General features: G+C 41.8%; 1 protein-coding gene across 6 annotated transcripts in view; it reads right to left on the reverse strand.

The window, feature by feature from the left end:
• Positions 1 to 214: 214 nt before the first annotated feature.
• Positions 215 to 26,052, reverse strand: part of LAMA3 (laminin subunit alpha 3) — a 193,327-nt gene continuing 167,489 nt past the window's right edge. For 5 of the 6 annotated variants that reach the window (XM_059724169.1, XM_059724170.1, XM_059724168.1 and 2 more), the window contains 17 exons: positions 25,763 to 25,896; positions 25,071 to 25,215; positions 23,617 to 23,739; positions 20,533 to 20,651; positions 20,026 to 20,146; positions 17,683 to 17,823; positions 16,237 to 16,367; positions 15,100 to 15,231; positions 10,513 to 10,660; positions 9,447 to 9,616; positions 6,911 to 7,100; positions 6,300 to 6,440; positions 5,340 to 5,499; positions 5,101 to 5,231; positions 3,358 to 3,451; positions 2,851 to 2,970; positions 215 to 1,908 (listed from right to left, as the gene is read on the reverse strand). In XM_059724169.1, coding sequence (XP_059580152.1) covers positions 1,763 to 1,908; positions 2,851 to 2,970; positions 3,358 to 3,451; positions 5,101 to 5,231; positions 5,340 to 5,499; positions 6,300 to 6,440; positions 6,911 to 7,100; positions 9,447 to 9,616; positions 10,513 to 10,660; positions 15,100 to 15,231; positions 16,237 to 16,367; positions 17,683 to 17,823; positions 20,026 to 20,146; positions 20,533 to 20,651; positions 23,617 to 23,739; positions 25,071 to 25,215; positions 25,763 to 25,896 — 2,346 coding nt within the window. In that variant the 3' untranslated portion in view covers positions 215 to 1,762. The other variant, XM_059724172.1, reaches the window with a different exon arrangement.

The raw sequence follows: 26,052 nt of genomic DNA on the forward strand, positions 1-26,052 counted from the left end.
TGGGTTTGACATCCATGCAGAAGGGGAGACTAGAAGAAGATCTCCTACAGTAGCCTTTAACTCTGAAAAAGGACATAATACCAAAATGAGGAAGCTAGTTAAAAGGGGCCCCTGAGGAGCTGAATAATTTGCGAGCAGCATGGGAACTGCTTAAGAACACCATTTTGGAGGCACAGAGGAAATGCGTACCAGAAATAAAAAAACGGAAACCAGCCCAGAAGAAAGCCAGCATGGTTTAATGGCACAACTGCAGAAGCAATGAACAGAAAAAAGACTTCTTTCAAGAGACGGCAGGCAACTCCTAATGAGGAAAATAGAAGAGTACAAACTCTGCCAAATCAAATGTAAAACTGTAGTAAGATGAACTAGGAAAGAATTTGAGGGAAAACTTGCTACAGATATAAAAGGTAACAATAACATTTTCTTTACATATATTAGAAGCTGAAGATTAGCTGTAGAATGTGTTCTGCTCTTTTGATTTACTTCAGGGCTCTCCAATTTCTGAGCAGCCAGGGGGGTGCACATCCAGGGCCACAGGCTGTAGCCCCCCTTTCTTCCAGGAGCAGGGGCAGGAGTGGGGAAGCTGGAAGAAGTAGGGGGAGCCCTGAGACCCTGCAGTAGGAGGAGCAGCACTTGGGCTGGAGCCAGGCTGGGCATTCATAGTTGCAGGCTGCAGGTGGCTCCTGAGGTGCCAGTTGGACAGCCCTGATTACAGCAGTGTAACTAAGGCAGAGCAACTGGGGTAGCAGCCTCTGGCACCAACTTGAGGAGGGACAGAAAAATAGCAGCTGCAGCCCCGAAGTCACTGCTGCCTCCATCTATTGCAACTGCCTTGGGCACCTGGTTGACCTACACCTGTCTAATTTAATTAATCTATCTTGTCTTTACTTCATTAGGAAAACACACTGAGTATCATTCCTGTTCTTGAAATCAATAGGGAGAAATTTGCTATCAGAATTGTTTCATGCATCTCAATCCTCCTGAGCACAGAATCTGAAACCAGTTTTGCTCTGTTTCTGCAGACAGCTCATGTCATGGAAGTCAGTAGGTCTATTTGCATGAGGCAAGCAGGGTCTGGCCACATATAAGCAACAAGATGAAAAGAGGAGGTCCCATTAAAAAACTGTCTTAACAACCAAATAAAGACTTTAATTTTATTTATGGAAGATGTTTAGAGTATATTGCATTTATTTGGCCCCAGAACTCTTAGCACTGCAACAAATTCCCAGAATTCCACTCTTTAAAGTGCTTCAAATTCCATTTATATTATTACTATTTTTCACGTTAATGTACATTTAAGTATAAACATTAGGTCTATCAACCCAAAGACATTTATATTTTTATAACATTCTTTATATTAGGCTAGATTCTGTTCCCACTGTGACCAGCATATATCCACATTTCTCAAGTTAAGTCAATGGAGTTATTCTCATTATACCTGTGTGTGGCTAAAGCAGAATTTGGCCTACAGCGTGTATATACAATTCTGTTTTATATTTTATGTATATATCTCACACATGTAATGAATTACCTTGGAAAGCAATACAATTTAATAAGGAATCTTACAAAGCCAACACTTTCAATTAGCTTTGGCACAGTCCACAATTCCAGAAGAATTCATAAGTCATTTTTAACAATATGATTGACAAGAGTAACACAGTGATCAGCAAAGGTGAACTCATATTGCATTAATACACACAGTACATCTGGAGATTCAATCCAATGAGTGTACAAGTAATTCCCTTAACAAGAAACGGCAAAGTTAAGTGACAGGGCATCCACGCAAGCTGACTACACCGTGAACATCTGACATTTTGCTGACAGAGACAGACTTGTTATTAATGTTAATGTTCTTTACACAGCCAGTGAACGAGTCCTGCACAGGAAGCCATGGTGTTTTTAAATTTGCTGTAAAGATAAGGGAAAAAGGAACAAATTAATAAGGTATAAGCTATTTTGCAGAATGCTGAATATTTCATGTTAGTGGACTTACAAAGTTTTCTTTGATAGGTCTTATTTATGAGAGACAATTGGATAGGCTAGTTCTGGTTGTCAGAATGTAAGGTGAAAGATTTACTAACACTCCATACTGAACTACATTACTTCCCTGTGGTAGATTACTGTGCACTTTCCAATGCTTTGCTTTTTATTTAGGTAGTGGCTGATGGCTCTGAGCCCTCCCAATTTCAACCAGTCTGAGCACCTTCTCCTCAGCTTGGGTAAATGAAAAAGGAGGAAATGTAGATACAGGCCTGAATGTCTATAGCTACATTTCACTTAGCCTTTCTCCTATTCCTCCCCAAACCTCCTGGGGAATCTCAGTGTAGCTGTGTTGGTCTCTTGGATTCCCTATGTGGTGACATACGCAGCACAGAAAAGCCTACCACAATAGTTGAGGCAAGGGCCACAAATACTGGCACTATAGACTCTGATACATCTGCGGAGGCTATGAAGCAGTATGGAAATGCAGGGCACCACCCAATGGGTGGTGCTCACCTCCACAAATAATGAGATCCATGGGATTACAGAGCTGGATTTCCTACCATGTGTGTGCACGCACACACATGCACATATATTTGTATATGCAGAGATTGAAGTTTGCTCTGCAGGCACATGCGTGCATATACGTGTGCATGTGCAGTGATCAAAGTTTGCTCTCCTGTCCCCTAAGGGTATTCTTGTATGGAGAGGATCATAGGATTGGAAGGGATGAGAGGAATCATTTAGTCCAGCCCCCTGGCACAGATGTAGGATGAGCTATTTTTACACCATCTTAGATATGGCCCTTAATGCATACATGATTTTTTTAAATAGAAACAATACAAGCAAAGAATTGTTAGGTAATACTACCTGGAAGTCCTCCAAAATAAAGTGGATGACCCATGTGTTTGGAAAGTGAGGCTGATGATCCAACAGTGTAGTTACTCTTGGTATCCACCTGTAGCTGCACAATGTTCTGCTTCTGAGTTACTGTAAAGAACTTAGTAAATCAGTAAGAATGCTCTGCTCCAGTTAATTCTCAGTCAACTATGACATGCTAGCTTTTAGTCATTTTTGTCTTGCAGAAATGAGAAGTAATTTTATTTCATTCCTATTCAAAAATCAAACAGACACGCATAGCTGTTGTTTATGAAGATGTGTAAAAAGGTGAAAATGTGTTCTCATATATGCAGCCTTAAATTAGTGTAAAATATACTTTTATTGTTCCAAAGAGTTGTCTTCAAAAGAAAAAGCAATGGAAGTCTTTGGTTCAAAAAAAGTTTGACATAAAATCTGGGTTGTAGAAGTATCTAGCATCTTCCTCTCCTCTCCTCCCACCCCAGTTTCAGAAGAACTGGTGAGATGATGATACAGTACCTGAAATGGAATGCCACTCCCCATCGCACAGTGACTGCTCAAGTGTGACTGATGTCTTGAATTCTCGAGCACCATTCTTTCCAGAGGCTGTGAGCTATAAAACAGTTAACTTTCAAGTTACAAGGGAAAAAGAAAGGAGAGGACGAAAAATATCCTACTCCAGAGTCCAAAGACAAGATATTTAAAAAAAATTAAAAACGTATATATTCACCTCTTGCCTCTCTTTCCTGATTCCTTCCTCTACCACCCTGTAGAGCCTTGCAGATTCTTTCTGCATCTAATTTAAGGTCTTTCCTATCCATTTGTGCAGCTGAAGCTTTTGTCCACTTGTTCATCAACTCAGAACTTATTTGCTGCTACATCTTTCTCTCTGGCCTTGACAAAATTAATGTGGGTACACTCATAATCCATTTAAAATGTTACTGCAAAGATCATTTTCATGGCCTGTTGTTTTGGGAACATGTCATACTTGTCTTGGTACCCTTTAACTGGCTTCTATCTTATCAAACATAAGCTATTTGTCTTCACTTTCTAGGTCCTCCACAGCTTCCCCCCACCCTATACATAATTTCTCATTCATTATTGAGAGATTCATTCATTCATTATTTATTATTTTCCTCCTCTGACAATCCTGTGATGCCAATTCCCATTCTCCTTTGTTAGATTTTCAAATAAGCATCTTTCTCCATTGCTAGCCTTCATGTTTGGGAGAAGCTCCCTGCAAACATACATAAAACCAACACATTATTCAAAACCCTTCTTAAAACTGCTTAGCCATAATGCTGACAAATGTTTTGACTGCTGGTATGATGACTCCACTACCTACCAGGCTGATCTATATTGCTTCTGTTCCCTTGTACTGTCCATCTCTCTTTGTATCAATCTTTTCTTTTATGCTTGTATCGTGCTTGGGGCTGTGACTGCCCCTTTTATTCCATTTGTACAGCTCCAACCACAGAGGAGTTTTGGTCCATAACTAATCTCCTAAACTATGGTAATACATATCACCAACAAGAAAAACAACTACACATTTTTGACCTGAGGAAGGGCACTAGATGCCCAAAAGCTTGCCCAGCAGCCCTCCCAAATACACTGTGCATCCAATAAAAGATATTGCAAAAAAACTCTTTGCCTTTCAGACATTTCCTGGACTGTCAAAACTGCCACAATTCTCCAACCCTACAACTATACACTTGTCAGTGAGTGAAGACATTAAAACAGGGCAGAACTGCTGAAATGCTTGAGTGGGAGACTGTACTAAAAGCAAGTGAGAGACTGTGTAGGGAGCTGCACCAGAAAAGTGCCATATAGCTGTATTCTTCCTAGCAGGCTTGTGTAGGCTAAGGGAGTGGCAGCATGTTTCCTGGTTTTGTGGCTATGGGCCAAAATCCTTGTCTCGGTTTCTAAAGAGTCATCCAGACATGGAAAGACTCTGTTATTCTTATGAGGGGTGTACATGAGCTTTCCATTCATCTTACAAGTTTTCAGGTGCTCCTTGTCCTAAAGAGATAAGGATTCTTTAAACTATATGGAAATGACCTGAGCAAGCCAATGTGAACACAGTAGAAGCTGCTAATACTGATATGGGAGAGATTTAGGGATCCATCTCCCAAGGAATGTTTATAAACAACTGTGATGTAGTTTTCCGATATGTATTTTTTAAGTTTGACATTGTACTGAGTCAGTCTAGTGTTCTTCTGCATGATGCCAGAGCAGTTGAAATGACAACAAATCCATACTGACCTTTCCTGCTTCCATATAAACAGCTAAATAGCTGTCTTGCTTGCTTCCAGAATGGAGCAGTACACCTGTTAGGCTTCTTAGGCGGACATTAAATATGATCTTAAATTCCAAGCCTATCACAAAAGAGTTATCTGAGGATGAATAAGAATAATTGAAAAACATGGTTAAAAAAAGGGAAAAAAATCTCATGTCAGTAATAAAGACACTGTTCCAGGTAGTGTAATCTCTACATAGCTTACCAATTTTGATATGACCACCTTCGTTAAAGAAATAGATCCCTGTCTCCAAAGAACCATTCAGGCATGGAGGAACACCACTGTTCTGATGAGCTGTATCCATAAGCTTTCCATTCATCTTAAAGTTTCTCAGGCAACCCACAAAACTGTTTCTTGGTATACTCTAAAAGGAAATTTAATAGCATGCATAATAATGATAAATATTAATCATCACAGCATTTTTTTTAGTAATAGATCAGTTAAACAGTTCTTTTGCATTATTTGATTGTGGAAAACACAGGTATGAACTGTATGTAAAGGCAGGAGTAAAAATGTACAAAGCCATTACATGAATGCCAGTAAATTATTAAAGAATTAAGTGTTCAAAAAATATTGTCACCATGAAAAGGTTAAAGAAGAATCTTAGCTGCAGTACTGCTATGTTGCAAGATGCATGAAAATGTGACTAGTAAAACAGCAGCAGTTCAGTTTGGATCTCAACCATCAAAAAAGTTAAAAAAACCATATATGTTTTAAGTTATTTTAATAGCTAACATTGATAATGCACACTTGAAATTAGAATCATATACAAATCCCTTGTAGAATTGACATGGTGATGAATAAGAAGGAATCCCTCCCTTTTGTACTGAATATTACACTTTACCAGCTGGAATCAACATTTTACAGAAAAGGTGGGTTCCTAAGGAGAAGATGAATTCAAATTTTGTAGGTAAAGGGAAATGAGGTCTGGCACATGGCTGAAATCAACATACTGACTAAGATGCTAGCAATTCATGTGCACCTGAAGACTGGTGCATAGCTGAGGAAAGAGTTTATAATTAACTTATGGACATCATGTACAGATGGCCTTAGTTCAATGTCTGGGGAAATCTACTGAATCCTACTCATAATGAAGATCTCTCATTTTGATAGTTTATCATCTTCATTTATCATCTGGGGAAAACATAACTTATACTTCCTTACCTGTGGTTTCAATGATGGAATCCCTCCCAGGTAGATTACTGAATTACTGCTAAAGGTGGAATCACCTGCCAGGCTTCCTTGCCGGGCATGCAGACCATCAATAACAAGGCGGCCATTCTTTCCATCCTTACTGAATACCACCTTCGCAGGAAACAGGTACAGCTCAGTTAGAAACTCAAGACCAATGACTTTCAATGGAATTTATGCTCCTAAATAATTTGGGTACCTTTTGAAAATCTCAGACTACATGATATGTCATGTAGTCTTAAAATTAGCATACTTTTCCAGGCCAATTTGAAACAAGCAAAAATATAAAGGAAGATGATGAATCAAGTTTGTAAACAAAGGACCTTGTATGTTCACTAATCCCTTGGTGATCCAGGTTCTGATCTCCATTACTCTGGCATACAGGCAGAGTAGTTCCATGGCTTTCTATATATATACCCACCAGCTTCAGAATAATGTATAATGCTTCACCACACTGTCTATGTTACTGGTCAAAGTGAATGGTTCCCTTTGGGATGTTGAGCACTTGTGACCAGGGAAGTTGAGTGCTGTTCATGTTTCACATTTCACACAATTAATTCTATCCCAAATGCTGTAATACTTACAGTGTGCCACTGTCCATCATGATACTTTGCTTTGCTTTTGATTTTTATTTTCTTTCCTCCAGCACCGAATGAAAAGACAAAACGTCCCTTTGAAATGTGAAGAGACATGTATGGGCTCTCAGGTTTGTCCCCCATAAAAAATATCAATCCTCCTGAAGGTGCAGTCTGCACTTCTATAGAAAAATGTGACCTTTAGAGGAAAGAAAGCAATAAAGAAGATATAAAAACATTGCTTTGTTTGCCTTATGGTAGTTTCTTTCCCAAAACTCCTCACAAATGTGCAAAGAGCCTGATTCTGCTGTCAGTTATGCCACTGCAAATCAGAAATCAGAGTCACTGGTGTAAGTGTGCATTTAAGTGTGATCAGAACCAGAGCCAAAGACAGTTCAATACTGTTATATTTATTGCAATCTCACTGTTTAAAGAGTTCTATTGGAATCCTATTGGAAGAAAAACATTAAATATTTATATTAATGAAATACTTGTATATAAAATGAGATTAAGTGTCTGAACGCTGATATGCACTCAGTAATATAGAGCATACAGAACAGACAAGGCCAATGGATATCTTAACTGATTGGTAGTCATTAAATCCAAACTCAAACTCCTCTCCCAGCAGAGGGGCCTGACAATGTGTTCTGAAGACCATCAAACTCTGGCTGTGGCAAGCCAAGAAAAGATGCAGTTATGAAAGGCAAGGACTATCTTCCAAAAACTCCACAGCATTAATCTCAGGGTAGGGAGAAATGTACATTTTAGCTACCTTGAAAGGGGAAAGGAAGGTGTGCTGAGAACATGTAGGAACCAGGCATGGCTAGTGAACTCAGACTGGTGGGGCAGTGGACCATCCCAGGGGAGCCAGGGGGGTGGGGTTTGCAGCCTCCAGCTACCAGCCGGAGTGCCCGGCCAGCTGCAGATCAAGGCCAGCACAGTGAGGGAGGGAGTGGGGCAGGGGCTGGGGTGAATGGGGCCCTGGGGCTGGGGTGAGTCATGGGAAAGAGCCATTGATGGCTCATCCAGGGGCACAGGAGGAAGGTACAGCTACCCACTGCTGTGCACACCCCCAGGGGAGGCATGGGGGGGATGTGCCCGCCAGATTTGTGCATGGGGCAGAGGTGGGCTGGGGCTCTGTGCCTTGCTGCCTTTGCGCCAGGAGCTATGTGATGCCATGTTGTGCCTCCCACTGCCAAGAGGGTAGGGGATACTGTAGCCAGAGTGCGGCTCCCAGGGCAAAGGCAGCAGGACATAGAGCCTGCCCTCACCCTTGCAGCCTGCCCTCACTCTTCCTCTGTGCACAAATCCAGGGAGCTCATGCCCACCATGCCTCCCCTGAGAGTGTGCACAGCAGTGGGGAGCTATGCCCCCCTGCATCCCTGGATGAGCCTTCAGTGGCTCTTTCCCATGACTCACCCCAGCCCCAGGGCCCCATTCACCCCAGCCCCACTCCCTCCCTCACTGTGCTGGCTTTGATCTGCCCCTTCCCTCCACAGACTTACCTGCAGAGGGGGGGGTGTGTGTGTGTGTGTGTGTGTGTGTGTGTGTGTGTGTGTGTGTGTGTGTGTGCCCGCCCCTCACTCTCAAGCCACAGCCCCCCCCAGCCCTGTTGCTGCCCCTCACTTCTGACCCACAGTACTCTGACAGGGCGCCTGGACTCCCCTTCCCCAGGCTCCAAACCCCCCCTCTCACACACCCACAGCCCCCCCACACCTTCAGAAATTCCCTCCCCCATACCCCCCATACTCACCCCCCAATCATACAAAGTACCTGCGCAGTTTTACATAATTTTGAGTTTTTCTATGCATGATTTTGAGTTTTTAGCTGTGTGATTTAAAACCGTGATTAATTGTGACTCATTTTTTTAATTGCACAACTAATCACAATAATATTTTTTAATTGTTTGATGGCCCTAATCAATATCAAAAGATACTGATGTAATTGTTGCATCTGTCTATGTTCTCAGATAGTTCTTTCTTAGTATAGAAGGGGAGAGAGGAGTTTTTGACTTGCAAAAGAGGTAGAATAATTTGCAGATACAATAGTGGCTTTTGGGTGTAATCATCAGGGATCCTGGTTTTCTCTAAAAAAAAAAAATTCCCCATTTTTTGGATTAAAAAAGTAGCCCCAAATCCACATTCTTCCATGATTAAAATGAAACACCACTATCACTTTAAGTCAAGGAAAAATGTGGAATTGGGGTTACTTTTTTTAAACCAAAAATTGGGGATTTTTTTTTTTTTTTTTTAAATCAGAGAGAACCAGGATCCCTGGTAATCATCATCATAATATTTCTGAATGGGGACTGAATTTGGAAGATTTAGACTCCTGGACTAAGCATCAATATGCCCTAGATTCAAGCAATTCCAGGTAACCTGTTCTACTTTGTGTAAAAAATGACTGGGGAAAGTTCTGTCATGCCCTCTCCATCCCAGGATTTCCAAATAAAGCAGCATTGTAAAACCTAACCCTTAGCACTGAAACAATCAATTTTCTTTCAAAAATACAGTTTTAGAAGCTGAGAGAAGAATATTCATATTACCCGTCTAGAAGTGATGGTTGGGAAAGTGTATACAACAAGAAACTGTTGGGTGTGTTGCCAAACTGATAAGCTCCTTTGATGACATTTAACTGAGTAGGTGAAACGCAGCTTTGCTGGTCTTGCTGCACTTCAGTATCTGTCATATAAGCAAGGTGCTTTTCTTTGTGTAGCTGTAGGACAAAATTTAAACACTTAATATGGGTAAAAGAATAATCCCGTCTGCACATATCTTATAGTTCTTATCAATGTTCCCTCTAAGGAGTAGCGGTCCATGAGCGTGCCACTTTGGTGCAGCATGGGACACTTACTGAAGGTAAGCTCCTCACGCCTCACCCAGGGCAGGCAGCAAGGGCTGGGGCTAGGGGCTGAGGGTCAGGGGCTTGGGGCCTGGCATGGGCTCTGCCGGCTCTGGGACACTGCTCCACTCCCCTGCTTCACCTTGGGGAACGAGGAGACATGTGGCATCAGGGCCAGGGAGTGGAGCAGTTCCCTGGAGCCAGCAGAGCCTCACTCGGGGCAGGCAGCTCCTCCCCGAGGTGAGGCAAGGCAGGGATGGAGGCTGGAGCTGGGGGCTGGCTCAGGCTCCGCCGGCTTCGGGGAACTGCTCCATGGGCTCTGCCAGCTCCGGGGAAGTGCTCCACTCCCGGGCCAACGCCACATGTCTCCTTGCTCCCTGAGGCAAAGCAGGGGAACGGAGCAGTTTCCTGGAGCCGGCAGAGCCTGCACCAGGCTCCTGCCCCCACCTTTGCCTCAGGGAGGAACTTACCTTCTGTGTCCCACGCTGCAGCCCAGCTCCTATCCCGGAGGGTGCGCAGCGTAAAAAAGTTTGTGTGCGGCCAGCCTTTTCCTTGTGCGCGGCCATGCAAATGCACACCTTAGGGGGAACCTTGGTTCCTATCACTCAGTCAAGACTCTTCTTTAATGAAGAGTATTCTTGAGCAGTGATATGCTGAACCAGCTCCAGAGGTTAAATGGAAAGGGAATGACATGAGTTCCTCAGCTCTACTGGTCTAGACGTTTCCTATATATCAACGTGGAGTAGGGTTTATAGTAAGGATAAACATACCTTGAACATCCTATAGCCATTAAGAACCGCTAAGTCTTTCACCATCAATGGCTGACGTTGCTTATATGCGCTGCAGGTTCCCACCAATACACCACGTGTCTTCTCAGTATAATTAACTAAATTTTGAACTTGGGGGAGATGGTCCGTCCTAGAGCGATAAAATAATGAATGCTACAGCAAACCATACCCTATGATTCCCCTTCCCTCTGTCTAATGAAAACAATTGTGCAAGCTACTGCTATATTTTATATATATCCTCCCCAAGTAGAACTCTCAAGGACAGTATGTTCAAATATCAACTGCATGTCACATTAGGAGGTGGGTGAAATGTTTTGCTAAAATGTTTTACGGTGGGGAAAAAAGCAGATTTGGTGACATAAAAATATTTCTGCCAATTCCCCATGGTTTTACTAAATTGTTTGTGTTGGGAAAATACCTCAATATTTCCAAAATGTCAAATGTTTAATTGTGGCATTTTTTTACGGAAATGCTTTGATTTTTCAGTTTGAAATGAACTTTCCACTAAAAATGTCTTTACTTTTATTTAAAAAAAATAAACATCACTTAAACATTTGAAACTGAAAAGAAACAATTTGATCAACCTATTTTTAATCACGAACATTCTGAAATATTTTCACTGCAAGTTGACAAAACTCAAATACTTCTGATTTTTCAGAACTGACAGCATCTTCCCCACCCCAATTATTTGTATAACTCTAGTGGGAATACTACAGTTTATATTACTGATCCTTAACTCTTGGACACAGGAACATCCAGTTATTGTCATAAGAATTAATAAACTTAGTGTTACTGAGTGACATGTGTGAGAAACCCTAACAACTGATACATACTAGTTTGTATGGATCATCCAGTGAAGTAGCTCAAACTATAGTGGAGGGCCAGACCTGATTAAAAGTATCAGCAGCTTCCTTGGGAAAAATAAACCAAAACCCTTCCTTAAATATGCTACATGACCTGCTGGGTAAGAACGCTGAGCTAGCTAAAAGTAGCCTGTCCTCTGGAATTTTTGCCTGAAGCCTCCTTCCATTATAACAGCTGTACTACTGAGGTGAACTAGTGCAATCTCATCCTTGACTGAATTTAGAAGCCTACCAAAATCTACTGGCTTGAAAAAAAGGTTTGCAATTGAGAAAGGGAGTTGGGATACAGCAGCGCAGGTGGAGCAAAACCTCCTTGATCACAGTAGAAATACTGTCCTTGTTAAATACTTGTATGATAGAGGAGGAGTCATTTTGGTGCTCAAATAAGACTTGTTGTAGTGCTAAATGCTATCAGGCTGTTATTGTGCCACTGGGTTGTCAGAAAGACTTAAAACAATCTTCACTGTACAGAAGCCCAAAGAATGATGATGATGATGATGATGATGATGATGATGATGGAGAGGCCCCCTTCATTGGCAGATAACAAAGCATTTTACAAAGGCCAGTACCATTACCCTGTTTTACAGACTGGGGATCTGAAACACAGGGAGTTGACATTTTTTGCCTATCTTTATCCAAAGGCAAGTGGCAGTCTCCTGAGTGCCCAGTCCAGTTCTCTATCAGGGTGAGCCATACTACCTATATGTAAATACATGCACACACATACAGATTTTTTTTTTTTTTTTGGTTAAGGGGAACTTTCCAGATTTGGTTTCTTCAGATCACTGATGGATGAAGGGGCTAGTTTGCATATTGTCTTGCTTCACGATGCTAAGGCCAGGATTTAAGGAAGACATATACAAAACAGAAATACTGCATGCACATCCAAATATTCAGTAATACTTAGCAAAAGCAAGCAGAGCCCAGGTGGGACTACATTTGTGACAGAAACTAAAATGAGGGCCAAATGCCTTTTCTTAGGTATACATGCAAAGATGTATTTTCTACCAGGTAAATTCTTGTGTGGGGGGGAAAAATGGGCATGAGAAATGAGCAATTGGATGTTTGCAGAAGTACCCTTGGTTGCTTAAATCAAGAGTTGGCAGCTTTTTAGGAACAGTGAGCTAAATCAACACAGCTCACTCTGGATGTCAGCCACAACTAGAGGTGTAATTTATGAGTTTTGTGCCCTGGACCAGCGACTCCCTTCAGCCTGTTCAGCCCAAGCTGCCTGCTATTGCCTCAGCCCTCCCTGCTCTCTGCCAAGGAATATTCTCTCACTCCCCTGCTGCAGCTGCCCCTTACCCTCACTGCTGATTGTAATAGCCATTAACTGCTGCCAAAGTCCAATTCAACGGTGAGAATCAGTGGCTGCAATGAGGGGGCACAAGAGAAAGAGCAGGGCAGCATGCTACTGGCATGAAACAATTGGTGACAGACAGGGGGGACAAGGCTGAACTCCTCAACGAGTTCTTTGCCTCAGTGTTCCTAAGCGAGGGACACGACAAGTCTCTCACTGGGGTTGTAGAGAGGCAGCAGCAAGGTGCCAGACTTCCATGCGTAGATCCTGAGGTGGTGCAGAGTCACTTGGAAGAACTGGATGCCTTTAAGTCGGCAGGCCCGGATGAGCTCCATCCGAGGGTGCTGAAGGCACTGGCTGACATCATTGCAGAGCCACTGGCGGGAATATTCGAACGCTCATGGCGCACGGGCCAAGTCCCGGAGGACTGGAAAAGGGATAATGTGGTCCCCATTTTCAAAAAGGGGAGGAAGGAGGACCCGGGCAACTATAGGCCAGTCAGTCTCACCTCCATCCTTGGTAAAGTCTTTGAAAAAATTATCAAGGCTCACATTTGTGAGAGCCCGGCAGGGCAAATTATGCTGAGGGGAAACCAGCACGGGTTTGTGGCGGGCAGATCGTGCCTGACCAATCTAGTCTCTTTCTATGACCAGGTTACGAAACGCCTGGACACAGGAGGACGGGTGGATGTCGTATACTTAGACTTCAGGAAGGCCTTCGATACGGTACTCCACCCCATACTGGTGAACAAGTTAAGAGGCTGTGACGTGGATGACTAGACAGTCCGGTGGGTGGCGAATTGGCTAGAGGGTCACACCCAGAGAGTCGTGGTAGATGGGTCGGTCTCGACCTGGAAGGGTGTGGGCAGTGGGGTCCCGCAGGGCTCGGTCCTTGGACCGATACTCTTTAATGTCTTCATCAGTGACTTGGACAAGGGAGTGAAATGTACTCTGTCCAAGTTTGCAGATGACACAAAGCTATGGGGAGATGTGGACATGCCAGAGGGCAGGGAACAGCTGCAAGCAGACCTGGATAGGTTGGACAAGTGGGCAGAAAACAACAGGATGCAGTTCAACAAGGAGAAATGCAAAGTGCTGCACCTAGGGAGGAAAAATGTCCAGCACACCTACAGCCTAGGGAATGACCTGCTGGGTGGCACAGAGGTGGAAAGGGATCTTGGAGTCCTAGTGGACTCCAAGATGAACATGAGTCGGCAGTGTGACGAAGCCATCAAAAAAGCCAATGGCACTTTATCGTGCATCAGCAGATGCATGACGAATAGGTCCAAGGAGGTGATACTTCCCCTCTATCGGGCGCTGGTCAGACCACAGTTGGAGTACTGCGTGCAATTCTGGGCGCCGCACTTCAAGAGGGATGCGGATAACCTGGAGAGGGTCCAGAGAAGGGCAACTCGTATGGTCAAGGGCCTGCAGACCAAGCCCTACGAGGAGAGACTAGAGAAACTGGACCTTTTCAGCCTCCGCAAGAGAAGGTTGAGAGGCGACCTTGTGGCTGCCTTTAAGTTCATCACGGGGGCACAGAAGGGAATTGGTGAGGTTTTATTCACCAAGGCGCCCCCAGGGGTTACAAGAAACAATAGCCACAAGCTAGCAGGAGCAGATTTAGACTGGACATTAGGAAGAACTTCTTCACAGTTCGAGTGGCCAAGGTCTGGAACGGGCTCCCAAGGGAGGTGGTGCTCTCCCCTACCCTGGGGGTCTTCAAGAGGAGGTTAGATGAGCATCTAGCTGGGGTCATCAAGACCCAGCACTCTTTCCTGCTTATGCAGGGGGTCGGACTCGATGATCTATTGAGGTCCCTTCCGACCCTAACATCTATGAATCTATTAATCTATGGCTGCTGCTTTCAATGCAGCTATTACTCACTTTACGCCTCCTACTGCTGATGTCCTGACACATGTGCCTAAAGGCCATGTGAAATCATTTTGTAGTGCACATCCAGCCTGAAGGCTTAAGTAATTGTCTGTTTTACACATGCAAATACTCTGCTTATGAAGTCATCTGGCCACATACTTATTTTTGGTGCACAGAATATAGGCACAGATGTTTGAAAATGTTGGCCCTTACAGTACATCCAACTGATAGATATAGAATGATGCTTTTTAAATAAATTTCTAATAGAGTCATACAATTCAGAGTGAGCTTCTAAATATGTCAAAAATGTTAATTATGGAATATGTGGTCAATTTTGTATCTGGATCTGTTTCAGATTTCATTACATCTGGACAAAACTGATTAATTGGCTAAATAAAAAAAATACGTGTGTCATGTTCCATTGGATTTTATGCATACAGAGAAAATGCATATCAGTGAGAAGAAATAATAATGCAGTCAGAAAGGAAAACAGCTCAAATGTCTAAATTGCAAACTTCCCTAGGTCAAGTACCTTTGTATAAAGACATTGGAGATGCAACCTTCAAAGTTATCCCCACCCAATTGTATAGGTTGGCTTAATCTACGTGTTCCTTGAGGTTCCACTGTCATCAACACAGGCTGGTCATCAAACAGCAGCTTTAGGCTGAAACAAGACAAATAAAAAGAAGAATAAAAAAGCATGAAAAACACGTGCTCAGGGCATTTAAATGAATATCTGCGTTTTATAAAGAAGAAAACTCCAATGTGAATGTGCGCTCCTGTGAGATTTTAATTTTGGTGGATCTTAAGGCCTTACTCTCCTACATCCCTAGGCCTTAAACCAGCATAGGGTCGCTAAGTTTTACAGAATCTCCCCTTATTTAAGATGGTATACTGAGGGTAGACTATGGCCATTCATGCAGAGGCGAAATACTGGTGCCATTGAAATCAATCATAAAACGTGCATTGACTGCGAAGAGGCCAGAATATCACCCTCTTTCAGGTAAAATGAAATGGGTGCACTCAGTTAGTTAGACACTTCTTGTACAGAAAACATTATAGTTAAAAGAAGACTTTAATGCAGAAGCTTCTTTTTAGGCAGTACTAGTTTCATTTTATACAATCCTGTAGAAATCAGCGCGTTCTAGTAATCACAGTTTTAATAAATAATCCAAACTCATTATAACACACAGTTTATATAAATACCCTTCTAGTAGAAACTGAAGTCTTTCATTATCATGATGCAGCAAACTGATTAACCTTCTTACACACAGACACAGACCTTCTTACACACAGACAGACAAAGAAAACCAGGTCTCGACTTTCCAGTTTGTGGGCTCAAAATCTCAGTACTGCTGTAATGCACTGCAGCAGATCGTGGGGAACTAGCATGCAAATTCTCCTCTTGCTCCAGAATTCCTATATCCAATGTTAGTACAATTTGTCATTAAGTTTTAACAGTGTACTTAACAGCCGTAACAAAAGCGCTCATGTTGCAGCCCTTTCAGATTCTAATGAATCTGTGAATTCTGCTAAATATCTGTCATCAACAATCTCAGACAGGACAAGAAAAGAAGAAGAACTGTTGCTAACACAAGGTCTAATCAAAATTCTAGTCTCTAACTGAGCTTTCATTCCATTCAAAAATCAATTAAGGAATTATACTTACTTGTCACCAGTTTTTATTACTGACACATAATGCATCAAACCAGCTTCATATTTTGCATTGGATTGTTTTTCCTCATCTGCCATGCTTACAACTATAAATCCATCTTTCAAGTAAACTTCAAGAATATTGTTCTAAAAAAAATATATGTAATCATACAAAATCATTACTAAACATAGTGCTTCCAGTTTCCCGAGATCACCATGAACCCAGTTCTCAATTGAAAAAAAAAAATGGGGTCCACTGCACTACTCCCAGAGTACTATGCAATTCAAAATGGCAAGCCAGTTTTGCCTTCCTCCCACTGCCAACCTCCCACAGCAACCCTCTTAGTGATTTTACTCAAACTGAGTTTTAACAGTGGTAGGAGATTAAATTCCTGGTTATCTGAATAGTATTCTTTTTCCCCCCAAAGCACAAGCACCCAGGTGTTTTCTCCCCACACTGCCCCTTTAGGTCAATCACTTCTGTCACTGTATTATCAAGGAAATTATCAAAACTCTCTCTGCCTAGGCTTACTCATGGCCCAGGAGTGGGGTAAATGGAAACATGTTTAATGAAAGTTTCAACCCAAAAGCCAACTCATTCCTTTCATTGATGAGTTTCAAATCTAATTTTAGAACCAGGTGGGAAACAGATTTCCTGCATCTGATCAAGACAAAGGGAAATTCTCAAATTAGAGACAAAAAATCTGGAAAAAAAATTCATACTGGATCAATCAAAACCTGTTTTGGTGATTTCAAACTATTTTGTTTTGAAAAGGCATTTAAACCCCCAAACTTTTCATGTAGAAATGGCCAATTTTAAATTGAATTTGGACAATTTTGAATTTAAAAAATTCTTAAATGAGAAATTTGTCAAAATTGACACTTCTCCATTTTGGATTCAATTAACTAGCATTTTCCTGGAAAAAAAATTTAATTGAAAACTTTCTAACCAAATAGTCTGTTTCTGACTGAATCATGTCTTTGATATGTTGGCCTGTCACCAAAATTACATCCTCTCTGCGGAATATTTGTATTTTGATAAGACAGTATTCTTAAATAGAGGAATATTCCATCAGGAAGTTTCCAACCAGACTGAGCAGATACCATTTCATGATCACCCGAGCTTCCAAAACTGGGCAAAAAAGCATGAGTAATACATACCCACTTCTGCATACACTTGATGTTTATACCAGTAGTGTATAAACTATTATCTCAAGAGAGATCTTTTGGGAAGGTACACTACAGCTCAAACAGAAATTATGAGCTAAGTGCAGAAATTATTGGGTTGACATTCTTTGGCCTGTAGTATGCAGGAACCTGGGCTAGATGAATATAACAGCTACTTTTGCCCTTAAAATTTGATGGTGGAAAATCTAGATAGCTGGGAAAGCTACTAGAAATACTCACAAACAGATCCGGATACAAAACTGACCAAGTATTCCATAATTAATATTTTACATACCCATAAATTGTAATATAGTAACCTTCCAGAGGGTGTCAAGCTACGAAAGCCAAATCCAACTTGGAAATCACTGGGATATGGAAAGCCCTGGGCATTCAAAGTCAGAATTCCATTCCTAGAGAAAGCTGCAGATCTCACAAGCTACAAGGCAAAGAGATAAAGGTTTTCATGTATTTTTGTTTTGCTAATCTCAGCAGTAAATTATGACATTGGGCTTTAATTCTTCTATTTTGGGCTAATATAAGTATGAATGGGTTCTAACTGAAAGCTTACAAAAGGAAAATGGAAAATTACAGAGTTGAGTTTTCAAGGCAAAACAAATAGAATAACTTCATTGACATTACTCTGATCTGAACCACTGTGAAGAGGTGAAGCCTGTTTAGTATGATACACTACTCTATTTACTGTCTGTGTTGTCAAGATCATAGCAGAATTTAAATTCAAAGAGTAAAAGCAAGAAGATAGGCTCAGTGTCCAAATGAAAGTGCTCTGCATTGCGATAAGGAAACTTGGATTCAATTCCCTTTCATCAATCCACAAGGTAAAGGATGAGCACATTTAATCTCAATGGCAAGGGAAAAGGAAGAGTGAGAGGAGTCAATCGACGGGGTGGTTTCTCTGATCAACAAAGGTGGCATTCACAAAATTGTAAAAAAATTCCACTCACTGTGTAAAGCAGAAAGAACAGTGGCTTTGGCATAGGACTCTAGAAATGAGTTTGCATTTCTGGAGTTGTGACAGCCAGGGAGAACAGACAGATTTAGAGGGTCTGAGTGACAGAGCAAATAATTGGAAAGTGACTGCCTATGTAGACCTCTTACAAATGCGATAGGACTATTCAAGATCCTCAGTATGTAAACCCTTATCCATCCACACCCTTCATCTCATTTGGTGAGAAACTGAGAAGGCGATTGAGAAGTGACTTGCTTACAAGATATACAAGTACCTTCAGGGGGAGAAAATATGGGGTACTAAAGGGCTACCTAATCTAGTAGAAAAAGGCAAAACAAGAGCCACTGACTGGAAACTGAAGCCAACACACTTAAATTATAAATAAGGCACAGGCTTTTAACAAGGAGGGTGATTAGGCCCCAGAATCAACTGAAAAAAAAGGAAGTTATGGATTCTCCCTTTCTTAAAATGTTCTAGTCAAGAGTGGATTAATACTTGGATAATATGCTTTAGTGCCACCTATGCTTTAGCATGGCCAGTGTTGTACAGGACATGAGACTAGATAATTTCATAGTACTTTCTGGTAGAGGTGCACCAATACATCAGTCTGATATTGGATTGGTACTGATATAAAAAGAAAAATTCTCTATCGGATAACAGCCCAATGGGGTCAATAATTTGGCCGATAAATGCCCGTGCTGCATGCAGCCGCAGTGAAGCATGGAGCAGAGCTGGCAGTGTGGAGAGCTGCCTCCAGCTGGTAAGTTGGAAGGGAAGGAGGCAGGGAAGGGATGTGGGGGGCACATCAACACCCCCGTGGAAAGGTAGGTAGGGGGCAGGTGCTCCCCAGGGAGGTGGGGATGTGGAATGGAGGCACAACTTGTGGGGGGAAGCGGGGGTTCCCACTGCTGCTTGCACCCCAGGAGTGCAGGTGGGGGTGCGCGCCCTGGATCTGCGCAGGGCAGGCAGGGGGCAGTGTGGGGGTTGGAGTTGGCACTGCGTGGGGCACTTCTCGGCGGGTGCTGGGCTTGGAGCAGGCACCAGTGGCACTGGGAGGGGCTGCAGCCACCCCAAATTTTGCCGCAGCTCTGCTCCCAGTGCCACTGCTGCCAGCCGCCTGGCGCAGCCTTGGCTCTTCCCAGCACATGGGTAGAGGTGGGACGTGGAGCCAGGCTGCGCCTGGGACCAGAGTAGCGGCAAAATCTGGGGTGGATGCAGCCCCTCCCAGCGCCACTGGTGCCCGCTCCAAGCCCAGCCCCCACCCAGTGCCCCATGCAGTGCCGGCTCCAGGCCCCCCCACACCTGCCCTGTGCAGATCTGGGTGGAACACCCCCCCCCCCCCCCCCCCCCAGAATGCAAGCAGCAGCGGGAGCTGCCCACCCCCCCCCAACAAGCTGTGTCTCCATCCCATGCCCCTGCCTCCCTGGGGAGCGCCTGCCCCCCCTTGTTCACTGCAGGCATGTTAATCTGCCCCCCCACATCCCCTCCCTCCCCCCTCCCCTTCCACCACAACAGACTTAACACCTGGAGGCAGCTGTATCAAATATTGGATCGGTATTGGCTGATATGCCTTCTTAAATATCAGTTATCGGTATTGGCCCCCAAAACCCCTACTTGCTGGCATAATCTCTATGAATAATAAATATTTAAAAAAGTAACTCTGCAAATTACCTTCCAATCATCGGAACACTTTTTACTGACACCAACAGTCTGATCAAAAGTTACAGATGCAGTGCTGGGATTTTTCACATTCTTCATGCACCCACGGAATGGAGATGTGGAGATGTTAAAGCTGGTTTGAGAGAGAAAAAGTCAAGTGATCTGTTCCCTCAACTGTGCTATAATAAAACAGCTAGGGAGTACTGGCAGCAAGAGGGGAGGAAAGAGAAACACAGAACAGCAGATTCTGAGATGCATTCTAATTGCATACAAATTCCTAATGTCAAATCCTGTCTTTGTAGCACATTCTAAGTAACAAAAAGAAAAGCTGGGGTGCTTTTTATTTTCTACAACTAAAAGATTTTTACCATTTTATTAGAAACTGGCTATTTACTTATCAACTGCAAGATACAGTGTGAGCCCAGTCTTACTGAATTCTTCTATAAACCTCCTACTGACATCACTGGCAGGTACGAGTATGCCACAAAAAGGCCTTCTGACTTCATTATAGTAACTCACCGTTCCCGTAGAGAAGATGGAAGTCCTCCCAGGTAGTATGTGGCGAATTGGAAGACACTTATATTGACTTTTATATCAGAATAAATTAGAACATTTTTCATGACGATGTATAACTTAATCTGAAATGGAAAAGTGATGAGACTTAGGGTACACAAAAGAAACAAGAATCATTTAGCATGCTAAGTAAGCAAACATAGCAGGACACAAACAGGGTTTACTCTGGTTCTTATTTATAATAGCTTCAATACAGAGTAACTGAAATGGATTTAGATTTATGCAGGTGTAACAGAGCAGAATGTAGTCTTTTACCTATAACAAATGCATACAGGAAGGACATTATGAAGACTTTTCTTTTCAGTGGTCTAGCACTAGAATAAGGTAGAATAATAAAGCTTGGTACTTTTTACAGACCATAAAGCAATTTTGAAAGAAGGGGAGTATCATTTTGTCTATTTTACAGCAAAGGAGATTCAGTGGGAAGTATTATAGTCTGAATCAGTGCCAATGTTGGGAACAGAGATCTCATAACTCCCAGTCCTCTCTACCAGAATCTACTGCCTCCCAGTGTAGGCACACAAAGTTGAAAGGCTAGTCTGAATACTGACATGTTTTATGGCCAGGGGTAGATCTCAAGGAGGTGGGAGGTTTTGTAGTGGTGAGGTTGCACCCCCTTTCTTCTGCTGTTGTTGCTGTCCCCAGGTGGAGGGGGAGCTGCAGAGCTGCTCCTGCCTCACTCCAGTCCTGGACCGCAGAGAGCAGCTGCACAGGGATTCTGGCTTGGCAGGGAACAACCATGGCAGCTGGCAGGTTTCCTCTTCCTGCACCTGCTCCTTGATCCTCCCCCACCATGATTCCCACAGGCTGGGAGCAGGCACTCCAAGGAGAAACCCACTTGCCATTGTCACTGACTGACGCAAGTAGAGGGTCCCCCCCAGAACCACTCTGGCGGCAGGCTGCACTCAGGTGACAGGCTTGGCTGGGAATAGTGGCAGCAGCACACACGTTCCTTCTTCCAGCTTTGCTCCCAGTCAGTGGGGTGCACTTGGGGGCGGGGAGGGAGAGGGGGAGCAGGGAGAGCAGGTGCTGGAAGGAGTAACCAGCATGCCATCACCATTGTCCCCAGCTGAGCCTAGTACCCTGAGCAACTACTGCCCACAGGCCCCAGCTGGAGTGGGGTAGGAGCAAATCTAGTCCTCCCTCCATGGCTGCATCAGCCAGGGATAGCAGCAGATGGGTACCCCCTTCATGTGCATACCTTCTGCCTAGCTTCTCAGTGTCCTCTGCTAGTCCAGGAGTTCCAGTGATACTTTGCCCCTATATCCCCTCCATTGTCTGAGAGGCAGTGTGCCACACCTCCCCTTTAGGAAACTCTAGATCCACTCATGTTCATGGTTCACTGTGAATCAAAGTCAAAGGGCATTTATAGACATGCTCTAGAAGTGTGGGGGAGAGAGGGAGCTTTAATGAGAGTGGCTCCCAGAGAGTCGCTCTCATTAAAGCTCTCCAGGAGCATCAAATGTATCAGCGTCCCTGTGCTGAAAAATGGTGGTGGGAGTTCTTTAACTAAAGCTTGTGGAATGAGCTAAGGTTAAAACACCCCCACCACCATTTTTCAGTGCAGGGATGCTGATGATACACATGATGCTGGAGTCCGCTGGAGTGCAGTAATTAACATGCTTCAGCAAACTCAATTAATCGAGTCTTCTCTGACGTACTGTAGTTACAGTGCGTTGGAGCAGCCTTGCTGCATGTCTACAGGTGCCCAAAGGTGCTGAACACCTATTGCTCATTTATAATAGGGGACTTGTGGGTGTTTTGGCACCTATAAAATCAGGAAATCATTGTCCTAACTGGAAAAATCAGGGTACCAAATATAGATGCACTCATTGAGGAGAGGTACTGTTTTTATAAAGTGGATTCTGTAAAATTGTGCTTATAAATTCAAGCCTCTATCACTACAGTAAAATTTGTAGTTAGCCACTCGTGCCCCTTTTTTTTTTTAGCAAGGTGAATTTTTCAGTTAATAGGTTATTCATCAAAAAAAGTATTTTGTTTGTCAGCAAATTATCTGGAGAAAGGTCATGATTTCCACAAATTAAGATGATGCTCTCAATGATTCAATTAATGTCTCAGGCAAACACATTTCAGCCTATCAATTGCTGAAAACACTTTGAACACTGCTTGCAATTTTTGATATTTTAAAAACTGAGCTGTTTTGACTGGACACATTAAGTCACAGCATGATTGGATGAATGTGACTCAGAATTTGATTTCTTGTGTAAGTAGTCTATAAGTGTGTTTGTTGTGTATAGCCTGTAATATTTCTCTTAAAATTTGCTGCATATGTAAGCATTATCACTATCAAACAAACGTTAAACCACATGAAAAAGGCTGAATACAAAAAATAGGTACAAATAGACAATCAATAATTCATTTCCAAATTTGAACTAATCTTCCCACATTTTTGTAATCTTTTCCCAGCTATAATTTATACATACATTCACATGCACATACACATACCCTGAAGTTATTGTTAAGTAGCCTTATTTTATCATTGAATACTATGCATTTAACAGAAGAGTTTAGAATATTTATGGCCAAAATAAGCATCAATCAAAGGATCTGCTTAAGTTAGTCATAGCAGACTTTAAATAAATAGCACTATAAGATAGCTGTAAGCAAGCTAAAAAATTAAGCAGCTATATAAAAAACAAAATCAGTTAGATTTTCTTGAAGCTAGTCTAAAAATATACAAAATTGAATATTAAAATACTGTTGATATTTCTGCCAAATACTGTAATCCTCAAATAAAACAGTATTTGTGTAAAGGGATAGTCTTTTCAGTGGTTATTCTGCCAGTTGTGACCTGCTAGAAAATGGAACAGTGGGTGGCGTAAACATTCATTTTCTTGTCATCTTTACACATACACTTATATTCTCTAGCCTGAACCTCTTAAAATAAAAGCAAACATCAACATCAAAATAACTTAATACAGGGTGATTGATTTCAGGTATTGTGAGATGTATTTTCAGAAGTTCATGATACTTTGAATACGTGATCATTTGTTTGTTTAAAGAACATACTTGTTGATATGTTCCATCATTTACAACTGCTGTATTTCTTGCAATTTCCTTTGCTGGTTCTGAGTCAAGTTTGCATATGAACACTAGGTGGCCATTTTCAATGATCACACTAATGAAGTGATCCTGCAACAAGAAAAACAACAAAACCATTTAACAAATCATATATATCTCAGTGCTATTTGAGTCATTTTAACAAAACGAAACTTTGTAGGCAGGTTCCAGAACCTTACCTAAGTTCTGTCAAACTTTGGCAAAATCAAACCACTTCTGCCTTTTGATTTTGCTGACTTGGAAAACTGCCCCCAAAAAGGTTTTGCTGGAATATTTCTGACTAGCACCTAATCAGTTAAATCAAAATGGCATTGAATAGAAATCCCAGTATAAATTTTCTTTCAGTTACACTGGTGCAACTCACTGGCATCAATGGCTTTGCAACAGATTAACTAAGAGGGAAAGTTGACTTGCGTTTTTAAAAAGTATGCAAACATGACTGTTATAGCTTTCAGGTAAAGCAGTTGATTCCGTCATGTATAAATATGACAGAAATACCTAGTGCGATGAAAAGAAGAGCGTACTAAGTCCCTTTGAAAGATCGGTTTGAATTACCAAATTTGTCTTTAACATGATGCATAATACTAGTAATATATTTTCCTTACGCTTTACTGGGTGTATTCCAGAGTTTCTGGGATTACACAAAGAATCACTGACCCAAACTCTTCATAAAAAGGGCAACAGCAGTGATAATGACATCATATTTATTTAACTTTCACTAAGATTACACAAAGAATCACTGACCCAAACTCTTCATAAAAAGGGCAACAGCAGTGATAATGACATCATATTTATTTAACTTTCACTAAAACTAGTCCATCCTCCATCTCCTGCTGTAGGAACCTCCAATTGCTTTAGGCAAAATGAGATTATTTAACCCTTACAAATTATTCTTTATCTCCCATCTGTTTGAGGTATTTCTGGGGTGCTCATTACCATACCAGTTCCTTGTTGGAAACAAATATTTCTTATTGAAACAAAGACAAAGTTATTATCAACCCAACATATTCACTTAAACTTATTTATCTCATATCACAAACATTAAATCAGCTTATAATAACATTTGCCAGTCACAGTTCTCCCTACATCTATACATTTTCCAGGTTAGATATGCTACTGTCAGAGTGAATAATGGGACAACTCGTTATCATATAATAATTCACACTTTCTGTTCATTGCTATAATCAGCATCTATTCACTGAACAGCTGCTTCTCAAATATGTCATAATTAATATTAAGTAGCAATAAAACACAGGATGAAATGTACTAATCCATTTCTCAAATGACTATGAAAGATACTATTGCAAGTGACACTTCAGTGTAGCTTCTCAATGAATGGTAGTTTTCAAATTATTATGTAGGATACACAATGCAAAAGGTATTTCAACCATTTTATGAGTTACCTGGCTTTCTGCAAAAAACACTATTCCTTCATCTGAAGTAGTCTGAATTGTCTGTTCATAGATTCCAGAATGTCTATTTTGTTCATGTGTTACACGTGCATAGCCTGTTCCTTCAAAATAAATTTGATCAGACTCTTCCCTATATCTGTAAAAATGAAACATCACAAGTCAGAATGCATGTGACCCTTGCTTGCTCCCATGTGTGCATATCAAGAAACACAACTGTGAATTCTTTCGAAAAGCTCCAGTCAAGATATTCAGCCCTAAGGGTGACCAGACTCCAGTGACGACAAAATCCAATATAAAATGGAGCAAACTTTTCTTTGAATTTCATGAGATATGGTCTTTAGAGAGAAAAACTCTGATTTCAAAGGCTTTAGAGATCAGCAGTCTTTTCTTAATGTCATTTTAGACTATAAAGAAGCTGGGAACTATATGCTGCTGATTTGAGAAATTTAAGCATGAATCTGGGCATTACAACATTTGAGTGGTGGGGTATATGAAGTGAGTGGTTGTGGATACGAATGCTGGCTTGCCTGCCTAGTGTGTTTCCCAAACTTTGAGCACCTGCAGTGATCTTAACTCTAGAAAAATTAATTGTTGAGTTGGATAAATACAAGAATGTGTGATGTAAAACAACAATAGCAGTGTGAATTTCTTATTGTAAAACACTGCTGTATTTGTAATGTTACCTTCTGCATGGCCGCACTTCCGTGGTATTGAGATTAAACGTTCTCCTGAAGTTGTACAGGCTAATCATGTTTTCATTTAGGCTGTCTAATTCAATGCAGCCTTCATAGTAAGGATGATCTAGTTCTCTGGGAGGCTGCAAAAATAAGACAATAACCAAACCCTCTATATCAATAGCAATCCAATAATGTTTACAAATTACAAAAAAGAGCAATTATGTGATTGTTCAAAGGTTCTAATGGAAAAATATTTTTCAGAATACCTGTTATCATCCAAAATGTACCATAGCCTG

Source organism: Alligator mississippiensis, chromosome 3 (assembly GCF_030867095.1).
Source record: "Alligator mississippiensis isolate rAllMis1 chromosome 3, rAllMis1, whole genome shotgun sequence".
In the NCBI taxonomy this organism is placed as follows: domain Eukaryota; kingdom Metazoa; phylum Chordata; order Crocodylia; family Alligatoridae; genus Alligator; species Alligator mississippiensis.